The following is a 20,156-nucleotide window of genomic DNA, read 5'->3' on the forward strand; positions in this document are numbered from 1 at the left end:
AGAAGAAGAAGGATAGTCTTTGCACTCACGGAACATCCTATGCATGGCAGAGGAAGAGACAGCCCATGTACAACGGGAAGCAACAATGACTAAGTCTACTACAGGTTCAAAAAAGGCTTTGCCCAAGTGATAACTGTTTTGAGAATGAACAGGGGTTTGCAAGGGACAGCGTTCCAGAGGGAATGACAAATGCAAAGGTACAGAGATGTCAGAGTGCACAGGGTGACACTGCAAGTGGTGTGGCCCATGTGGGGCTCAGGGCAGCAAGGCCTGGAGAGGTGGACAGGAACTGTGTGTCACAGAATGAGATAGCGTAGAGAGGAAACTCCAGAGATGCAGGTGGGAGAGGCAAGGGAAAGGCATCAGGGGAAATCAGGGTTAGCAAAGGAAACATTGGTGCCCAGAGAAAAGGCCAGGCTGTGGGATGCTGAAGACAGGGACACAGCCAGGTGCGGTGGTGCGCACCTTAATCCCAGCCACTCAGAAAGCAGAGGCAGGGCTGGGATTTAGCTCAGTGGTTCGGTGACCTGCCTCGCAAGCGCAAGCGCAAGGACCAGAGTTCAATCCCCGGTACCAAAAAAAAAAAAGAAAGCAGAGGCAGTAAGATGGAAAGTTAGAGGCCTATCTGGAGCATTTGAGTCCAACACCCCCGCACCACCAAAAAAAAAAAAGACATTCTGGTTCCTTGAGAACCCAGTAGTAATACAAAAGAGAAAGGTTCCTTATCAGCCTAGCTCACCCCACCTACTGAGGTGAGAATGTTCTTCCTTCCACCCTCATAAGCATGAGATTTGCATTGGCACAGGATCAGACATAATAACACCTCTGGGCCCCCTAAGTCACCCAATGCTCCCTCCAATTGTTGTGTGTGCCCAATAAATAGTGTAGTGACTAGCTCCAAGAGTCTTTTCTTTCTTTCTTTCTTTCTTTTTTTTTTTTTTTTTTTTTTTTACTCACTATGTAGTTGAGACTGACCTGGAACTCACTATGTAGCCCAGGCTGGTCTCAAACTCACAGCGATCCTCCTGAGTGCTGGGATTACAGTCATACGCCACTGCACCTGTTTTTGTTTTTGTTTTTTCTGAGAGTCTTTTCTTTGCCGACTCTGAGTCACTGACATCCGGGTCCACCATATACTTGGAAATTACAAAAGTCTCTATTGTCTTTTTCCTCTTTAGCCCTTGTAAGAGCCTGACTGAACCAGAGCGACTCCATGTGGACCAGCAAATGACCTAGAGACTGTTGCTCCCCCCCATCCCTTATAGGATAACTAATGATTAATTGTGAATTCTTAGGTAACTGCTTTGAAGTAGCTGGGAAACTAAATGGAAACTGTAGTGAACACAGAGACCCAACACAAATCACGCCACTCCTTACCTGCCTGTAGTTGAATGTTCTGAACATTATAATCTAAGTTGTAAATGGAATAATGGATAATCGCTCTGCTGATCATTAGTACGTGACGGTCAAGTATATGCTTGATGACCACTAGCTCAGATCAACTGATTCTTTGCCTTTGTCCTCTTCCTGTAAGTTTTAAGTGTAAACCCCCCCTCAGCTCTATCTAAAATGGCCTCTGTTTCTGAGCAAGCCGCCACTCTGAGCTACTTGGCTTGGGGAGTGCCGTCTGGCCAGACTAATAAAGGTCTATTTGCCAACTTGCCTAGTGTGTTCCTTCCTGGGTGACTCTCGCTGTCAGACAAGCTCCTGGAGCCTCGCTGAGCTTCTGAGCCCAGTATGGTGGAAGCCTCTTGGCTGTTCATGCTCCAGGAGTAAAAGTGAGACTTAAGTCTTACATCTCGGAGGCCCCAGCAAGATCCCCAGGTGGGAACTGTAAATCTGGCCAAGATTCTCTGTCGCAGGATCCAGCAAGAGATTCTCAGACATAGACCTGAAAAGCCTCCGGAGGTAAGTTTTGAATCTGTTACAACCATTTGATGTCATGGATAGAGGTGGCTGAGGAGCAGAGAAGCCTCACCTGACCCTGGCCCTGACAAGGATTCCGGGTAGAATCTAAGTTCTTTTTCTTTTGTGTGGCACCTGTGTGTCTTGTCTGTGTCCTGTCTGTTGAGTGTTAACTTTACATTCATTCCTAGGAACAAGAGGATGGGAGGATCGAGCTCCAAAAATACCCGGTTGGACTGTTTTCTCACTAACTTTAAATTGGCTTTTTCCCCTCAGCAGGAAGATGAATATGGAATGAAGTTTTCTCAAGGGAAACTCCGAACCCTCTGCAACTTGGAGTGGCCCACCTTCGGAGTGGGCTGGCCAGCTGAAGGTTCTTTCGTACCAAGACTTTGTCAGGCAGTATGGGCAAAGGTCATTGAACACCCTGGCCACCCTGACCAATTCCCTTATATTAATGTCTGCGCCCAGGCCTGTGAAGAACCTCCGGCATGGCTGCAGCACTGCTCCCTGCGCACCAGTTCTCGTATTCTGGTAATGGTACCAAATGGGATAAAGTCCGCAAAGCGGCAGGCACCCAGGCCGGTGTTCTCCCAGGAGCCGGACCCCTTAGAGCCTACTGACCCCGGGTTAAGACCCCTCCGTATGCAGAACCATCCCCTGGGGAGGCAGAAGTTAAGTCCATCTACCCATCTCCCCCGAAAGAAGGGGAGATCCCGGATTCCACCACCTCTCCTTCCCGTACCCGAGGGGGCTCTCTCTGCTTATGGGCCCCCGGAGGTGCCCCAGGAGAGGCCGGACCCAGTCCCTGTGCTCCCATTGAGAGAAGTAGAACAAGGTCATTATGTATACATTCCTTTCTCTACAAGTGATTTATATAACTGGAAGCACCAGAATCCCCCATTCTCTGAGAAGCCGCAAGCCCTAATCTCCCTCCTCGAGTCTGTGTTTAATACCCATGACTCCACCTGGGATGATTGTCAGCAACTTTTACAGGCTCTGTTCACATCCGAGGAACGAGAAAGAATTAGAAGACACGCTATTCGGTCAGTGCTGGGGGAAGCTAAGGGGCTTGTTGAGGACCAACAACAACAGGCCCGAGTTGAAGCACAACTCCCCATCTCCCATCCCAAATGGGAATCGAATTCCACCGGAGGTAGGGAAGCTCTTCACAACTACCATCAGCATCTCCTGGCTGGCCTTAGGGGAGCCGCTCGCAAGCCTACCAATTTGAGCAAGGTAAGCGAGGTCCTACAAGGGCCTGAGGAATCCCCCTCTGCCTTCCCGGAGCATTTACTGGAGGAGTACCGCACTTACACTCCAATTAACCCAGATGCTCCAGCGAACAGGCAGGCAATTAATCTGGCTTTTGTAACTCAGTCAGCCCCAGATATTCAGAAAAAGTTACAGAGAATTGAGGGCTTTGAAGGAGAGAATACAGAAAAACTGATAAGTGTAGCAATGAAGGTGTTCACAAACAGGGATCCACCCAAAGATAGAATAACTAAAAAGATGGCAAGGGCAAATATAATCATGATGGCAGAAGAGGGTTTTATACAGAAGGGGAGAAAAATGAAATGGGGAAATAAGAAGAATTTAAACTAATCGGAGAAGAAGAAAATTCCGCAGAACAGGACTTGCTGGAGGTAAACAGCCAGGTGGAGACCATCCACCCGACGGTACTGAACCCCTACACACTGCTGAGCCTCATTCTGCCCGCACATGTATGGTATTCAGTTCTTGATCTCAAAGATGCACTTTTCAGCCTGCCCCTGGCACCAGTAAGCCAGCCGCTCTTTGCATTTGAATGGACAGAACCCGGACACTGGAACTACTGGACAATTGACAAGAACTCGGTTGCCACAAGGCTTTAAGAACTCCCCCACACTGTTCAGGGAGGCTCTCAGCAGAGATCTACAAGAGGTAAGGAAAGCTTTTCCCTATGCAACTGTTCTCCAGTATGTAGACGACCTCTTAGTGGTGACCACAACCGAGAAAAAATGTCTCACAGCCACCGAGGGACTCCTGGAGGCCCTACAAGGTCTGGGATATCGAGTGTCCTGGAAGAAAGCCCAGCTCTGCAAAACCAAGGTAACTTACTTGGGTTACGTTCTTGAAAAAGGAAAAAGAAAGTTAGCTGAATCCAGGGTGTCAGCGATCCTTCAGATCCCCATGCCCCACTCAAAGAAGCAGGTGCATGAGTTCCTGGGGGCCATAGGATACTGCAGAATCTGGATACTTAGCTTTGCTGAAATTGCCAAACCCCTGCATGAGGCTACGGCGGGGGGGAAATACACCCCTTGAATGGACAGAGGCTTGCCAGGAAGCATTCCAGACGCTCAAGACTGCACTCACCACAGTGCCAGCCTTAGCCCTGCCTGATTTAAATAAACCATTCACCTTATATGTGGCAGAGAGGAACAGAGTGGCAAAAGGAGTGATCAAGCAGTCTTTGGGGCCTTGGAAGTGACCTATAGCCTGTCTATCCAAAAGACTTGACCCAGTGGCCAGAGGATGGCCGTCTTGTTTAAGGATGGTAGCTGCGGCTGCTGCTTTAACTCGGGAAGCTGATAGATTGACTTTTGGCCAGGATCTAACTCTGATCACTCCTCATGCCATTGAGCCCCTGCAGCACAACTCACCAAGTAGATGGCTATCAAATGCTAGATTGTTGCAGTACCAGGGACTCTTGTTAGAACAGCCGCGCATTAAATTTGCCACAACATCTAACCTGAATCCTGCTAGTCTGCTCCCTGAGTCAGATGACCACCTGCCCATCCATGACTGCCTTGAGACTCTTGAAAATCTGTGGGGAGGACGTCCAGATCTGACGGACCTGGCCCTTCCCCGACCTGAGGCAACATACTACACTGATGGATGCAGTTTCGTACATGAAGGTGTGCGATATGGGGGAGCAGCAATAGTCAATCAGGATCAACAGGTAGTATGGGAACAAGGGCTGCCCCAAGGGACATCAGCACAGAAGGCTGAACTGATTGCTTTAACTAAGGCTCTGGAATTAGGAAAAGGAAAAAAAGATAAATATTTTCACTGATAGCCGTTATGCTTTTGCTACTGCCCATGTACATGGAGAAATTTACCAGAATAGAGGACTTTTAACATCAGACGGGAAAGAAATTAAAAACAAAGTTGAGATATTGGCTCTGCTGCAAGCCATCTGGCTGCCGAGGGAGGTTGCCATCATTCACTGCCGTGGACATCAAAGGAATTCCAGCCCTGAAGCGATTGGAAACAACACAGCTGACCAGGCAGCAAAGCAAGCTGCCCCAAAATCAGTGGGGAAACAAATGGTGCTGCTACCTACACCCGTGCTCCCAGAGAGGCCTGAATACACAGAGGAAGAAATAACGGAGATGAGTAAGAACCACTGGACCAGAGGAAAACATGGATGGTGGACAACAGATGAAGGGAAGGTCGTTCTGCCAGCCGCGGTGGCCGACACTTTGCTAAATGAGCTCCATGAATCCACCCACCTAGGAGAAAAGAGTATGACGGCCCTGCTACGGCCCCACTTTGTCAGCAGAGAATTAGCCCAGAAGGCCCGGGACAAAGTGAGACGGTGCTCCACCTGCCTCAAGGTAAACGCGAATCGGTAACTGGGCCCCCAGGGGTCCGATATAGGGGACTAACTCCCGGAGAACACTGGGAACTGGACTTCACCGAAATGAAACTAGGCATGTATGGTTACAAATATCTGTTAGTTTTCATAGACACATTCTCAGGGTGGGTGGAAGCATAACCTACTAAAAAGGAAACAGCTGAGGTAATAGTAAAAAAGCTCCTGACTGAGATAGTTCCCCGATTTGGCTTGCCCTTAGCCCTGGGGTCCAACAATGGCCCAGCCTTCACAGCTAAAGTGTCTAAACTGATTAGCCTAAGCATTGGAATTAGATGGAATTTACATTGTGCTTTCAGACCTCAAAGTTCAGGACAGGTAGAAAGAGCTAACAGAACACTAAAAAAGATTTTAACTAAACTGAGCCTAGAGACTGAATTAAGTTGGGTGGAGCTTCTCCCTTTTGCTCTGTTGCGTATTCGATGTACTACCAAGCCTCCTCTGAATCTGTCAACCTTCCAAATTATCTATAGGCATACTCCCCACTTGGTTCCCCATATAGACATGGAATTAAAGGAGAAATTCTCTCATCTGAGGTTGCTTAAATCTCTGAGAGCTTTACATGAAATACAGTCTCAACTACAAGACCAGGTTAGAGGATCTCTGACCCTTCCTCATGAGAAACCTCTACAGCCACTGCCCTATTAGCCAGCAGAACTGGTTTATATTTGCAGGTTTGACTCCAAGACCTTGGAACCACGGTGGAAGGGGCCTTTTCCAGTTGTCCTGTCTACTCCTCTGGCTGTGAAGGTTGCGGGACACCCGACGTGGATCCATCGCAACCACCTTAAGCCCGGCCTGGACAACAGCCCAGAGGCATACGGAAAATGGAGCGTCATCAGCAAACCCGGAGAATTGAAAGTAAAACTCCGCTCAACTGGACCTTCATTATGATCTGGGTGATTTCCCTTGGGACAATAATAGCGTTGTCCAGAGAGAACTTAGGTCATACTAAAAACGTTTGGGTGCAATTAGCTGAATCCTTAAATTTGTCTGAAATATGTTTAAATGCTGATGTGAATTTTCATTATGTGCTTGGAAGTTGTTTGGTTCCAGTATGCACCCCACTTGAAAGTATTAGACCATATACTATGTTTAAAAATTTCCCACAAGTAAATCTCAGTTATTTGGATAGTTACAATTGGGGACAGGTGACATGTTACAAACCAAAGAATGCTATTAAGCTATATACCCCTCGAGTAGCTATGTCCAATAAGACTCTCTGTGCCAAATATAAAGGCTGCACTTCCCAGTGTTTAAATCTTAAACAAACAGATGTAATGAAGTGTTCTAGAAAACAAAAGATTCCTTACAGCAAATGCCATATTACTTTGCCACTGGGCTAGTTTTATACTTGTGAGGGAATAACTTATAATTACATCCCAGCAAACTTGACCGAGGCCCACTGTTGTCTTAGTAAATTAGCAGTCGTCTTACCTGACAGGGGAGACCTCTCACCACCCAACAGAACAAAACGCTGGTCTCCCTATACTTCACCAGGCTGTGATGATGATGTGGGACTTTTAACAGATGCTGAAGTTATTCCTATGATTATTTCTGTTATAGGTATGCCCTCAATTGGAGTACATGCTGAAAAGGCAGTTAGAAAACTAGCTTGCAAGGTAATTAAAGGGTTAAATACCACCTCTGCTGCGCTGGCACTAATTAATCAAGAACTCCAGGAACAGAGACAAGCAATCTTAGATAATAGGGCAGCAACTGATTATCTGCTATTATTTCATCACCAAGGTTGTGAGAGGATTAAAATATGTGCTGCTTCAATTTAACAAATAATGGGCCAGCTATAGAACAAGACATAGAAAATCTCAAAGATTTAGCTACAAAGATTCATAATGAACAGATAGGATGGGATTTATTTAAATGGTTAACAAGTTGGTTACCTGACATTACCTGGGTAAAACAACTGATACTCTGTGTGATGGATTTTGTATTGCAATAACTTGTTGTCTTTTACAATGTGTTCCTTTATTAAGGCCCAGAGTCAGATATAAGTAAATCAAAGATTTGATTTAGGTCCAAAAATCAGTGGGGAATGTAAGAGCCTGACTGAACCAGAGCGACTCCATGTGGACCAGCAAACGACCTAGAGACTGTCGCTCCCCCGCATCCCTTATAGGATAACTAATGATTAATTGTGAATTGTTAGGTAACTGCTTTGAAGTAGCTGGGAAACCAAATGCAAACTGTAGTGAACACAGAGACCCAACACAAATCACGCCACTCCTTACTTGCCTGTAGTTGAATGTTCTGAACATTATAATCTAAGTTGTAAATAGAATAATGGATAATCGCTCTGCTGATCATTAGTACGTGACGGTCAAGTATATGCTTGATGACCACTAGCTCAGATCAACTGATTCTTTGCCTTTGTCCTCTTCCTGTAAGTTTTAAGTGTAACCACCCCCCCTCAGCCCTATATAAAATGGCCTCTGTTTCTGAGCTACTTGGCTTAGGGAATGCCGTCTGGCCAGACTAATAAAGGTCTATTTGCCAACTTGCCTGGTGTGTTCCTTCCTGGGTGACTCTCGCTGTCCGACAAGCTCCCATAGCCTCGCTGAGCTTCTGAGCCCAGCATCGTGGAAGCCTCTTGGCTGTTCATGCTCCAGCCGTAAAAGTGAGACTTAAATCTTACACCCTCGACGTCCCCCTTTCTAGGTAGTCGGAGAACTGACTGCCCTCCAATAGGGACCAATTTGGGCAGCATAGCTACAGCCTGTTTTGAAATTTGAGAAAAAAGAAAAAAAAGGATCAGATTGAGAGTGTAGCTCAACAACAGAGCACTTGCCTAGCTGAGCCCCAGTCTAGGAAGGAAACAACAAAGAGCAAAGCGCAGCATCAGGGATGATCAAGTGAAGAATAAACATCAAGGAGACTCCTCCTCTAACTACCATGATAAAGTGAGTAAGAGCAAAAAAATGAAGTGTGTGTGACTGGTGATCAAACCCAGGGGCATTTTATCAAACTACACACCCAGTCCTTTAAAAAACTTTTTTGTTTTGAGACCAGGCTCACTAAACTGTCCTGCAGAGACTCAAACTTGCAACACACCCATCTCAGCCTCCTCCCTCAGTGCTGGAAATGCAGGTGGTGCCACCACACCCAGCTGAATATGAAGTCCTGATAATCTTTAGGTTTAAATTATTGATGAGAAATGGGATCTGTGTATCCTTCCAGGGTAGTGACCCCACTGTCCTTGGAGAAAGACCTGGCTACATGCAGGGACCCATTTCCACACCAGTGCTGGGCACATCCATTCTAGCAGTGACGATTAACCAAGACTACTATATGTTGAGCACCATGCTGGGGTGTGGAAACTGAGCCCAATTGTCATATTTTTAAAAGATTAGTTTCAACTGAACCATTTCTGTGTAACACACAGGAAAAAGTACACAAGGGCCGGGGACATAGCTTAGTGGTGCCCATGACTGCTTCACAAGCGCAAGGCCCTGAGTTCCATCCCCAGTACCAAAAAAAAAAAAAAAAAAGCACACAAGTTGCAATATCACAAAATGAATGCATCCCTGTAACCATAAGCCAGCTCAAGAAATAGAGCTCTGGAGTCATGAGTTGGACAGATGAAATAAAAAGTAGGTGGAAAGGGGACAAGGAAACCAGAACCATTTATTTTTTCTTGTTTGTTTTGTTTTGTTTTTCAGATCTGAGGATCGAACTCAGGACCTCATACTTGTGAAGCAGGCAGAAAATTTGTTTGCTTAAAAAAAAAAAAAAAGAAAAACCTGACCACAATAGTTAAAGTGATATTGGGTCTTTGGATCAAACCATACTATTTTTAAGGCATGTGAGAAAAACTTTCACTTATCTAGTTGCTAGTCTGATCAGGGCATAACACAAGCAGTGACCCAAGTCACCAACTTTCCACTGTAGCCACTAGGATTTCATGTGCCAACAAGTGGAATCTTCCTGCTCTTGAAGTTTTTATTCCCATGTTGGCAAGCACATTCATTCACGGTGATCTGGATTCACACTGACCGAAGTCTTGATGTCTTGTCACTACACACGAAGGGCTGCGTGCAAACACTCATCAGGCAGCTACCTCAGTTCTTAGCGACATCTTCACAGTGAAAGCCAACCTTACTGTCTGACAAACATTTCCAGCCAAAATTCCAGATTTGATCATCTTTTCCACCTCTTTTTGCTATACCTTTCACATTATTTCACCTATTTTTCGTGTCTGAAAAGCAATTCATGATATAAAACTGTGGAATCTGTAAAGCTGTTTCTAATACGCAATCTTAGTTATCATAAATTGGTACTACGTAATTCTAAAACACAAAATCATTATTAGAAGTTAAAAGCTTCAAAAATCAACCAATTTACTAACAAATATCTCTACTTCAGTAGATAAATCATACTTCTTGAATCTTTGATTGTTCTGTTTGAGTCAAATCACACTGAAATTGCCTTTAGAAAATTGCTTGTCTGTTATTTTTTGGTACCGGGGCTCAAAGTTGTGACCTTGAGTTTGTGAGGCAGCCTGAGTTAAACCCCTGCCCCTGCCTGAAGAAAATTGTTTAAAACTTTTTTACTGGACAACTTCTTCAGGTTTTTTTTTTGTTTTGTTTTGTTTTTGAGACAGAGTCTCACTGTGTAGTTAACACTGACCTGGAACTCACTATGTAGCCCAGGCTGGTCCGGAACACACAGCGATCCTCCTACCTCAGCATCCCTAGGGCTGGGATTACAGGTCTGCGCCATCACGCCCGGCATTTCTTCAAGTCTTTCCTGGCAACAGGTTTCACACCTAGATGAGTCTGGCAGTTTTGTTTGTTTTACTGTTTTGTTTTGTTTTTTGGTACCAGGGATTGAATTTGGGTCCTTGCGCTTGCAAGGCAAGCCACCGAACCGCTGAGCTAAATCCCCGACCCTGTTTTACTGTTTTGAGACAGGGTCTCTCTGTGTAGTTCAGGCTGGCCGATTCTCCTGCCTCAGCCTCTCCAGTGCTGTGATTACAGGCGTATACCACTCCGACCGGTTGGTTATTCAACGCTGCCTTTCAACACCTTCGGGCTGGGCTTTGGGAGTTCTCGCGAGAGTTAGTTCCAGCAGATCATGTGACAACCCAAGATGGCGGTGCCCAGCGATGCGGAGGTGGAGGCGGCAGTTTACCTGGTAGTGAGTGGTATACCCTCTGGGTTGCGCTCTGCCCAGCTAAGGAGTTACTTTAGCCAGTTCCGGGAACAGCGTGGCGGGGGTTTCCTCTGTTTCCACTACCGGCATCGGCCAGAGCTGGTCCCTCCCCACCCCGGTACCGACTCTGCCCTAACTTCCGCCGACTCTGGCGCTGAGAGTCAAATTTTCGCCCAGACTGCGGCCACCGATGCCCGTTCAGTTTCCACTCGGGAGTTTGCTCAGGTCCAGAGCCACACGTGCTGCTGCGTCATCTCGGTTCGGGGGTTGGCTCAAGCCCAGAAGCTTCTTCGCATGTACTCCGGCCGCCGGTGGCTAGATTCTCAGGGCAGTTGGCTCCCGGGTCGCTGTCTCATCCGCAGACTTAGGCTACCCACTGAGTCATCAGGTACGAGTGAAAAAGAAAATGGAATGGGTCTACGTACCTTTCCTGAGGCATGTTGAAGATGTCATTCTTTTGGTTTCGGCTTTTTAGGAGTTTAGGTCATTTCTGCACAGTTTCAGGCTAAAGTTGCACACTAGTTTAATTCAGGCATTTAAAAACAAGAGAGAAGGCATATTCGGATAATATTCCATTTACTTTCTGAGAGCTTTTTCTGTGAGAGGTTGATTTTTTACTGACACAGAAGGAAAAAAGAAATCACATTTCTAACTCTCAACCGAAAATGAACAGCAGAGAGACCAGCTCTCTAAAGAATGTATTCACTATTGGAAGTGTAGCCTGGGATATGTGTGAACCATAGTGTATCTAGGGAGGTTGGGGAAGGTATGGGTTTTTCAAAGGCAAAAATGAAGAAAGTTGCATAAGTTGTTTTGAAACAATTATCCTTGGCTACAAGAATCAATAATAAGTATGGCTTCAGTTCAGGGTTGAACAGGTAGTTGCGAGATGGACATCCTCGTAGAAATATTTTTGTGCAAGTTTGTGGTTTTTTGCAGACACTTTTTTTTTCCCCTCAGTACTGGGGATTGAACTCAGGACATTGCACTTGGGAGGCAGATACACCACCACTGAGCTAAATACCCGGCCCTGCAGACTGTTTTTAATAGTCTTTTATCAGTCAGATATGCAAGAGGACCCTCATTAGCTCTATTAAGGTTTGGCATAAGTGACTCCATTTTGATTCTGACACCTTTCATACATCTTACTGTCTTGCACTTTCTTTGTGCTCCTCACCTGGACAGTCTCTTGTCTATGGACAACACCTATTTCTTTTCTTTTTTTTTTTTTTTCAGCTTTAATTGAGTTTATTGGGACATTTTAGGGATACAGTACAGTTGCATTCATTGTTGGGAATTTGTACCTCTACATGACAGGTCTTGCTTCTCATTTTTTCCCCTTGTCCCTGCCCTCCCTTCACCCTCTTCTCCCCTCCCCATAACACCTATTTCTTGAAAAATCATTTTGATGGGGAAACAGGAAGTACAGTTTATTCAAACAGGAAATACAGAGTCCTCCGGTTTATTCATTCAACAAATGCTTATATTGCTAGACCTAGTGTGATGCTAACTGGTATGCAGAGGACAGCTGGACACAGTCTGTGCTCAGAATGTGATGCTGAGGAGCAAACGCAGGTCCTCATATGCTAAGCACATGCCTTAGCACTGAGTTACACCTCCAGCCTGTCTTTTTGTTGGCCCTCACAACAGTCCTACAAGATAAAAGCTGTTGTTATTCCCATTTTATAGAAAGGAAGTTGACAGATGCTTGGGTTATGTGACATGCCCAAGTTTACAGAGCTAGTAAGCAACAGAGCCACAATACAAACTTAGGTATTCTGGGCTGGAGGTGTAGCTCAGCTGCACAGCACCTGCCTGGCAAGCATGAGGTTCTGAGTTCAATCCCGGTACAAAAAACAAGCAAACAAAATTAGGCATTCTACTCCAGAGCCTTTTTGTTTTGTTTTTTGAGACAGGGTCTTGCTATGTAGTTCAGGCTGGCCTTGAACTATGTAATCCAGACTGACTGTGTGGTAATCCTGCTTCAGCCTCCCTGAGTTCTGAATTATAGATGTGCGTCATCTTTCCTATTTTTTTTTTTCAGTATATTTCCTAGATATCACTCAAACACCTGAAGCCAAATTATACTGCCTCAGCCTCAATCAGCTGAGGCTACAAGCACATGCCACTGTGCCTTGCTAGAGCCTGTGTTGAAATGATGAAGGAGGGACAAACTGACCTAGAAAGCTCTGGAAATGTGACTCTTCATCTAGATATTGAAGGGTACATAAGAGTTTGTAGGAAAGAATGGTGTTCAAGGTAAATATCATTTTCAAAGACACAGAGATAAGAAATCTATGATACCCAGGCATGGTGGTGCACGCCTGATATCCCAGCTCTTGGGAGGCTGAGGTATGTATGAGGATTTCCTGGAGTTCAAGGCCAGCTTGGATTACATATTGAGACCCTGTCTCAAAAAACAAAACAAATAAATAGAAATCTGTGAAACTTTCAGGGTGTGTTGAATGCTTGTGGCTGGAGCATGTTATATGACCTTGCTATGGGTGGGAGTTGGTGACAGTTGAGAGTCAGCATGGAGCTGATGATGTGGCTCAGTGGCACAGAAAGTACTTAACATGTGGGGAGCTCTGGTCTCAATACCCAGCACTGCCCTTTCACCAAAAAGAAAATGGTCAGCAGGAGCCAAATTTGGAAGAAAGTTGGTACTCAGCCAAAATGATGAGAAATGGGGCCGGGGATTTAGCTCAGCGGTTCAGTGGCCTGCCTTGCAAGCGCAAGGACCCAAGTTCAATCCCCGGTACCCCCCCCAAAAAAAAACCCCAAAATGATGAGAAATGGCATGAAATTGTTGGTAGTTCTATCAGGAAAGGAGGAAGGGACTCTGGAGAAGTTTGAAAAGGAACAGCATTAGGGTAATGGATTTAAACCTTGATTTACTTCTGGCTCAGTGTTGCTGGAGGCTTTGGGTTTCAAAATCTATTCTTTAGCTGAGCAAGGTGGTGTGTACCTATTATCCCAGAACTGGGAGGCTGAGGCAAGAGGATCACAAGTTCATGCCCAGCTTGTACAACTTAGCAACTTAGTGAGACCCTGTCTCAAAATAAAAACTTAAAGGCAGGGGGTTCTGAGGATGTAGCTCAGTGTGAAGGCCCTGGGTTCAGTCCCCCGTACCCAAACAATCCATTCTTCTCCCTTCTTCCCAAGGTTTGGGCTCCTTTCCCTTTAAGACACGGAAGGAGCTGCAGAGTCGGAAATCAGAGAATGAAGCCTTCACCCTGGCTGACCTAAGGCAGCTGCCAGAGCTGAACCCACCAGTACTGATGCCCAACGGGAATGTGGGAACTCCCCTGCAGATCTTTTTGGACTTGATCCGGGCCTGCCGCCTCCCGCCTCGAATCATCACTCAGCTGCAGCTCCAGTTCCCTAAGACGGGCTCCTCCCGGCGCTATGGCAATGTGCCCTTCCAGTATGAGGACTCAGAGACTGTGGAGCAGGAGGAGCCCGTGTACACAGCGGAGGGTGAGGAAATACCCCAGGGAACCTGCCTGGTTGATCCACCCGAGGACGAAGAGGCCGAGGATGAAGGGGAGAAGGAAGTGGAAGAGACCCATTCAGACGATGTGAGTGCTGTGTGTCACCCTGGTCGTACTGGTAGTTTAGAGGCCCCGTCATTAATGACACCACTCTTCCATTGTGGGATTATTTGTTTTTTTGTTTTGTTTTGTTTTGGTACTGGGGATCGAACTTGGGTCCTCACGCTTGAGAGGCAGGCAGAGGAAGCACTGAGCTAAATCCTGGCCCGGTTTGTTTGTTTTTTTGAGACAGGGTCTCATTGTGCAGTCCATGCTGGCCTTGAACTCATTATGTAGCTCAGGCTGGCCTTGAACTTGTGGTGAACCTCCTGCCTCAGCCTCCCAAGTGCTGGGATTACAGGCATGAACCACCATGCCTGGCTCCTTTCATTGTGTTTTACAAGAGTTCTTAACCTGGGGTCTTCAGGAGCTTTCCAAGGCCTATGAGAACTCACTGACATAGAATGTAAAACTGTATTCGTACATGGATATATTGAATTTTTTTTAAAGAAGAGTGTCCAGAGTTTTTATGAGGAGTTTCTGCAATCGGACTTCTTCTCATTCCCTCAGAAGGAATTTAAGGAGGGGTCCTTTTCATAGTGAAAATATAATGGCCAAAAAATGTGCAGTAACCTTCCCAAGACCATCCAAGGAGGTAACAGTAGAGCGGGGATGGGAACCCATTCCCCCTCACTGGTTCTCTAATCTCGGTGCTTCCATCACGGGGCTGAGCGATCTTGAGTCAGCGGGTTGAGCTCCAGCTTCTACTCTAATCTTGACAGCAAAGTGATCATTTCTTAGACTCCTTTCTTCCCAGTTTGGTTTATTTTTTTGGTACTGGGGATCGAACTTGGGTCCTTGCACTTGCAAGGCAGGTGCCGTACCACTGAGCTAAATCCCTAGCCCAACTACCACATCGTTAGTGTGGCCCTGTCCTGGCTTTTCTGTAGTACTTGCTCTATGATAGTGATTCCTGTGGCCTCCTGGGGTTTAGCTGGATGGGGCCCCCAGGCTTCAAGCCAGGAGTAACCTTGCATTCCACAAGTCCAGTCAAGCACTTGTAAGCTAACAGCTAGTGTAGGATTCCAGTTACAGTCAAAGACTGGTTTCCTCCCCTCAGAGAGCCTGAAGTCTCTCTGAAGGGAGAGAACTAGTATCTGGACTGGACACATGGAGTAATGTCCTGGCTTCACATCCTGCTCTGCTACTTTCTTGTGGTGTTACAGACAAATCAGTTTACTCCTCTGAACCTAGGTTCCCTCATGGGAGAATGGGAAGAGTGATAATTGTTTTACAGGGTCATTGGGATGATTAAGGAAGGTGATTCTAGGAAGGGCCCAATGTCATGGAGGCTGTAGGACTTGAAGGACAAGGAAGATTTAACCAAAGGGAGAAGAAAAGCACATATTTTGGGCAAGGGAAACCACATAGCCAAAAGTACAGAGCTAAGAGTAAGTTGGGTTTGTAGGAAGGAGCAAACTGTTGAAAAATGTCAGGGCGTTGGAGAGGTCAGTTGCTCAGGCCTTCAGGGACCAGATCTCTGCTGTTCTGGGGAAACCTGAAGGACGCAGCTATGACCCAGTCTCAGGCCTCCTTGCCCTAAGTCCCTCCTTCTGGGGACGAGGTCAGGAAGTGGACAGATGGATCACCTCTCCCACCTTCTCCCAGGATGATGACTGTGGTGAGGAGTGGGAGCGGCATGAGGCATTGCATGAGGATGTGACAGGGCAGGAGCGGACCTCCGAGCGGCTCTTCGAGGAGGAGATCGAGCTGAAGTGGGAGAAGGGTGGCTCTGGCCTGGTGTTCTACACTGATGCCCAGTTCTGGCAAGAGGAAGAAGGAGGTGAGGCTATGGGTCACCTTGCTGCCATGCCAACCAGTACATAAGATAAAGTAGCTCCTAAGGAGAGGGATTTACTTTGGCTCACGGTCAGTTGGTGTCATTACTTTCAGGCATGTAGTGAGACAGCATGTTATAGCGGGGAGTGCATGGTGCAGGAATCCCATTCACTTCCTACCCAGCACACAAGGAAAAAAAAGCCCAGGGTGCAAGAGTTCCTTTCAAGGACACACCCCTCATAACCTAAAACCTCTCACTAGTTCCTACCTCTTAAATTAAGTTTCTGTCGTGGCTGGGGATTTAGATCAGTGGTTCCACTACCTGCCTTGCAAGTGCAAGGTCCGGAGTTCAATCCCCACTACAAAATAAAAAATAAAATAAAATTTCTTTTGCCACCCAGCAGCCCTCAGTTGGGGACTGCACCTTTAATACATGGGTTTTAGGGAGTTGTTTAAGATCCAAATTACAGCAGGCAAGCACGGCACCTGAGCAAGGGCAGAGGTGATGCCTGTTGCATATTCTTGGAGTCCTCAGTTCCACATGGTGGATTCCCTGACAACCTAATGGAAGAGATGAGGAACAGTCACTTCTGTTGTGTATGGGAAACCAATCATCCATCCCCAGTACTGACAGAGTGAGAGAGTACTTTTCTGGAGGGATCAGTAGAATGGACAGAAAATGCCTCTCCCAACTCCAGTTCTGAATACTCTTCCCAGAAGAGAGACCTGAAAATACAAACAAGAAGCCTAGGTTCTGGATCATGTGTCTAACTCTAGCTTTAGCTCTCAACAGAACTAAGAGTCCTTAACTCACTCTCCTGGATACTTTTATATCCCCACAGACTTTGATGAACAGACAGCTGATGACTGGGACGTGGACATGAGTGTGTACTACGACAGAGGTACTGGGCAGAGGGGTGGCAATATTGGGAGGTGTGAAACTGCTGCCCCTGCCCTGAAGTGACTCTGGCAGACATGCTTTGCAAAGGTTGAGACACCCTTGAGGCAGCTCATTGTACAGTCAACCCTTGGTGTCCTCCTAGTATTAGTTCTGGGATCCACAGACACCAAAATCTGAGGGTTCTTATGTCCCTTCTGGAAAATGGCACAGTCCTTGCTTACAACCTACACAGTCCTACATACTTTATTTTTTCGTTTTGTTTTGTTTTGTTTTTGAGACAGGGTCTCACTGTGTAGTTCAGGCTGGTCTTGAACTCACTATGTAGCCCAGGCTGGCCTTGAACTTGTGGTATTCCTCCTGCCTCAGCTTTCCAAGTTCTGGGATTACAGGTGTGCACCACCCTGCCCAGCTCCTCCTATATACTTTATTTTTATTTTATTTATTTAATTTTTGGTTTTTTTGAGACAGGGTCTCACTATGTAGTTGAGGCTGACCTGGAACTCACTACTAGCCCAGGCTGGTCTCGAACTCAAAGCAGTCCTCCTGCCTCAGCCTGCCTCAGATTCCTGAGTGCTGGGATTACAGGTGTGCACCACCGCACCCGGCTCCTCCTGTAAATTTTAAATCATCTCTTAAAACACTATTTCTAAATTACTTACTATAACTCTTACAACATAACATGTAAATAATTGTTTTGTTTGAGATAGGTTCTTAGGCTAGCTAGCCTAAAACTTGTGATCTTCCTGCTTAGCCTCCCCAGTGCTGGGATTATAGGCAGGTGCCACCAGTCCCAGCTACTGTATTTAGGGAATAATGATGAGGAGTTTAAGTCTGTTCATATTCAATACAGAGGCAGTTTTTCTGGGTATTTGCAATACACAGTTGAATTCACAGATGCACAACCTATGGATCGGGCCAACTACTTGCCATCTCTAGTTACATTAGTTGCTGGCTTGGACATAGCTTTTGCCCTTCTTTGTGAGGAAGGACAACTGGGAAAGGTCTGCAGGGGCCTTGGGTCTGATGGGCAGGCCCTGGTGGAGTGGGATGGTCATGAGCTTGGAAGCTGGTCCAAGTTTAGTTCTGGAGTGAAAAGTGACCTGGGGCTGGGGAGGGACCCAGGCTCTAATTTCATCTCTGTCATCTGTTCTGTGACTTTTCTGCCCTATAATTTCCCCATCTGTAAGATGGAGAAGCCGTGGCTCCTACTCTTGGTGAACACTTAGTCCAGTGAGAGAGAATGTAACAGGACACCGTGAAAATGAATCAGTGAACCTTGTGAAGGGATCCTAGATATCCGATCCCTTCCTTTATACCCCAATACCCTTCCATAAACTGAGCCTTGGTTCCCCAGATGGTGGAGACAAAGATGCCCGAGACTCAGTCCAAATGCGTCTGGAACAGAGGCTTCGTGATGGCCAGGAAGAGGTTTCTGTGATTGAACGCCAGGTGGGCACCTTTGAGCGCTACACTAAGGTGAGTGAGCTCTGTGCCCAGCCCACTGATCTCTCTTTTCCTTCTTTGCCTCCATTCCTTCTCTTCCTCCCACCCTAGAGGGAGGCCAATTTCTTTACTTGTCTTTTCCCTCTACAGGGCATTGGCCGGAAGGTGATGGAGCGGCAGGGCTGGGCTGAGGGCCAGGGCCTGGGCAGCAGCTGTTCAGGGGTGCCTGAGGCTCTGGATGGTGATGGACAGCACCCAAGATGCAAACGTGGATTGGGGTAAGTGTGGCTGAGGGACTTCGCAGGAGCCCGAGCCAGCCGCAGCCAGACTGTGATCTGTGTCCCAGTTTCCCTGTTCCCACTGGCCTTGGAATGGGTGCTGGGCACTCCTAGAGAATGAACTTCAAAATGGAGTTAGAAGGAAAAGGTGGATCTGGCATTCTTCTATTTGTCGTAGACTAAACCCTGAGGTTTAACAGGGTCATTGATCCCTCAGGACAGTCATTGCCCCAGTCGAATTTCGGACTTGATAGTTAGGGAGTCTGTAGTGATGGAATAAAAGTTGTATCTAAGGTCCCTGGTTGCTGACCCTCTCTATGGATAGATACAGAGATTTTAAAACTTTCCAACTTGGAGTAGGGGATGCGGTTCAGTGATACCGGGCTTGCCCAGCATGCATAAGGTTCACTCCCCAGCACTGCCAAAAAGGAAAAACCCAGCAGTCTTGAGATTAAACCAGAAATGAGAAGCTACTTCCCTGTCCTTTCCCAACCCTTTCGCTGGGGTTTGAGAGCTGCACTCTGCACGAGAGCCCTTTTTTATCCAGGTATCATGGAGAGAAGCTACAGCCATTTGGACTACTGAAGCGGCCCCGTGGAACTGGCTTGGGGCTCATCTCCACCATCTATGATGAACCCCTACCCCAGGATCAAGGGGAGTCACTCCTCCGCCGCCAGCTACCCACCAGCATGAAGTTTCGGACAGACATAGCCTTCGTGAGAGGTTCCAGTTGGTTCTCAGATCGCCCCTCAGAACCTGACTGAGAACTGGGGTTTCCCTGGCCAGCATCACACACAGCTGCAGGATGGCAGCCCTCTGCCCAGGCACTGCCCATTGCTGAGGCAGAAAGGAATCTGGGAGCAGCAGTCTGTGCTGGCCTGTGCAGAGTGCTTAGTTATGAGCCTGGCTACCGGTTGTCTACCTCAAGGACATTTTTGATAAAAGCCCCTTTCCCTTTCCTTGGGTGTCCGGGTTTAATGACCTCTTCTCCTTGGTCACGTAATCCTAGTACCTGTTTGGGCTTGCCCAGTACTTGAAAAGCTGTACTGCCTGAGGTCAAACAGCCTACCCTGGGCGTCTGAAGGACGTCGCTAAGAAAGCCAGAGTGAGTGGGAAAAGGATCTGAAGAGATTTATGGCGTCGTTAACAGAAGACCGTGGGGCAGGCCCTCCACCTCATCTACCTCCCTGGTTGGGTCCAGGCTGTTCCTGGTGGTGGCCCGAGGTCTCCAGCGTTAAGGACAGAATAAAAATATTTATGGCTGGCCCTCGCCTTCTCTATTAATTGCAGCCTGGGGCAAGGTCGGAAGAATCTCAGCAGTCCTTGCCGGCCCGGAGACCCTTGGGCGACGCGTCCTCCCGCAGGAGAAAGGGGTCCGCGTGGCCCCGCCCTCTCGGCTTTACGTCCCTGGCGTGAGGCGGGACTTCCTCTGCGCTCGACGTTTCCGGCGC

The 20,156-nt window shown here is 47.0% G+C and overlaps 2 protein-coding genes across 2 annotated transcripts; both read left to right on the forward strand.

Moving 5' to 3' along the window:
- Positions 1–2,442: 2,442 nt before the first annotated feature.
- On the forward strand, positions 2,443–7,365 carry LOC109118340. The gene is made up of 2 exons (XM_019208866.2): positions 2,443–3,144; positions 6,217–7,365. Exons 1-2 carry the CDS (start codon positions 2,443–2,445, stop codon positions 6,220–6,222), a joined length of 708 nt encoding a protein of 235 aa, XP_019064411.1. The 3' UTR covers positions 6,223–7,365.
- Positions 7,366–10,601: 3,236 nt separating this feature from the next.
- On the forward strand, positions 10,602–20,064 carry Gpatch3 (G-patch domain containing 3). The gene is made up of 7 exons (XM_010632933.2): positions 10,602–11,099; positions 13,877–14,292; positions 15,913–16,087; positions 16,926–16,985; positions 18,339–18,460; positions 18,578–18,705; positions 19,253–20,064. The coding sequence occupies exons 1-7, from the start codon at positions 10,649–10,651 to the stop codon at positions 19,467–19,469; spliced, it is 1,569 nt and encodes a 522-aa protein (XP_010631235.1). The 5' UTR covers positions 10,602–10,648; the 3' UTR covers positions 19,470–20,064.
- Positions 20,065–20,156: the final 92 nt, after the last annotated feature.

This window comes from Fukomys damarensis, unplaced genomic scaffold (genome assembly GCF_012274545.1).
Source record: "Fukomys damarensis isolate Sample0158 unplaced genomic scaffold, DMR_v1.0_HiC HiC_scaffold_23, whole genome shotgun sequence".
NCBI lineage: Eukaryota > Metazoa > Chordata > Mammalia > Rodentia > Bathyergidae > Fukomys > Fukomys damarensis.